At 25.7% G+C, this 1,679-nt stretch overlaps 1 protein-coding gene across 1 annotated transcript; it reads left to right on the forward strand.

The window, feature by feature from the left end:
• The first annotated feature begins 556 nt into the window (after positions 1-556).
• On the forward strand, positions 557-1,260 carry LOC111033318 (probable very-long-chain enoyl-CoA reductase art-1). Its single transcript, XM_022314000.1, has 3 exons — positions 557-800; positions 874-1,066; positions 1,125-1,260. The coding sequence occupies exons 1-3, from the start codon at positions 666-668 to the stop codon at positions 1,250-1,252; spliced, it is 456 nt and encodes a 151-aa protein (XP_022169692.1). The 5' UTR covers positions 557-665; the 3' UTR covers positions 1,253-1,260.
• The last annotated feature ends 419 nt before the right edge of the window (positions 1,261-1,679 follow it).

Raw genomic sequence — 1,679 nt, forward strand, 5'->3', positions numbered from 1 at the left:
AAAAAAAAAAAAAAACACAATATTATTAGTATAAACTTTATACTAATAATATTAAATAATAAATATTAATAATGATGGTAATTAGTGCTAAAAAAAATATTTGTTCAATAATTTGCATGTGTTAGTGAGTAATATTGTAGTCAGGTGATTTTTTTGCTTAGGTCAGGGATTTTTTTTCAGGGGATTTTGGATTTTTATTCCGCAATTCATTAATTAGGTTACCAATGCCCACTGTCTAGCTGTATCAGTTAATATTGCCTTAAGTATACTGATACCTTATCAGTGACATATAATCCAAAAATAATTTTATGTTAACAAAAATTGTATTCGACTTTCAATAATTATATATCATTAACTCATCATACAATTTTGTTAGCAAATATAGTTATAAATAATGTTTTAATAGATTTTATATCACATATTTAAACATGTTTACGTTTTTAAAAACCTAAAACTAAGTATTTAAACCTGGCTATTTTTACTATCAAAAAAATGGCTTATCATCGAGAATTGGTGATTTTCCAAGTCTATGTTCATTTCATTCTTATTCTTATAATTTTAATTATTATTTTTGTTTTCTTAGAGTTGCTGCTTACTGTTGGTCATTCCATTATATAAAGCGTGTGCTTGAAACATTGTTTGTTCATCGTTTCTCTCATAACACAATGCCAATAATGAATCTATTTAAAAACTGTACATATTACTGGTGTTTTACTGCTTTTGTTTCATACTTTGTTAGCCATCCATTGTATACTCCACCATGTACAGTTCAATTTTACTTTGGTCTTGGTACTTTTATTGTAAGTATTAAAATTAAATTAAATTTGTAGTGTCATGTGAATAATTAAATAAACATTTTATACAATATTACAGTTTTGTGAATTGGGAAACTTAAGTATTCACATTGCACTGCGAAATCTTCGTCCACCGGGTACCAAAGTCAGGCGTATCCCTGTTCCTACTATAAATCCTTTTACACTTCTTTTTAATTTTGTTTCTTGCCCTAACTACACTTATGAGGTTGGTAGTTGGATTGGATTTACCATAATGACATCTTCATTTTCAGGTAATTATTTAATATTACATTGTTGATAAAAAATTATTTTTATGTAATTTTTTTTTAGCTGGAATATTCACTATTGCTGGACTTTACCAAATGGCGGTATGGGCTCTTGGCAAACACAGAAACTATAATAAAGAATTTTCTGATTACCCAAAATATAGAAAGTCAATCATACCATTTTTACTTTAATTTGTACTGAATGTTTTAAATAAGTTTTTTCTAGGACTGAATATGGTGGGTGTATATTTTTTATGGGTTTTCCGGTTTGTATCTTCAATCTTAAGGATATTATATTAGTATATTATGTTTAAAATTTACTATTGTACATTTTATAACTTTTAATTAAAATACAAATAATTGATCAAATTTTGTACAACTGATATTTGTAAAATTGTTGTAATAAATTCACAGCCACTATTAATTATTTCATAATATAATAATGTATATTATTTTTCAAGTCATTTTGTATACTTAGATATTATACATTGAAAGTTTAGCTTATCGCCAGTGATTGGACTCACATAATATAATTTAAGTATCACTTAACAGATCACCAGTATGAGTTTTTTTAGATTGGGACAAAAATTGAATGGGTAAAACTAATAAATATTATAAA

Source organism: Myzus persicae, unplaced genomic scaffold, assembly GCF_001856785.1.
Source record: "Myzus persicae strain clone G006 unplaced genomic scaffold, MPER_G0061.0, whole genome shotgun sequence".
In the NCBI taxonomy this organism is placed as follows: domain Eukaryota; kingdom Metazoa; phylum Arthropoda; class Insecta; order Hemiptera; family Aphididae; genus Myzus; species Myzus persicae.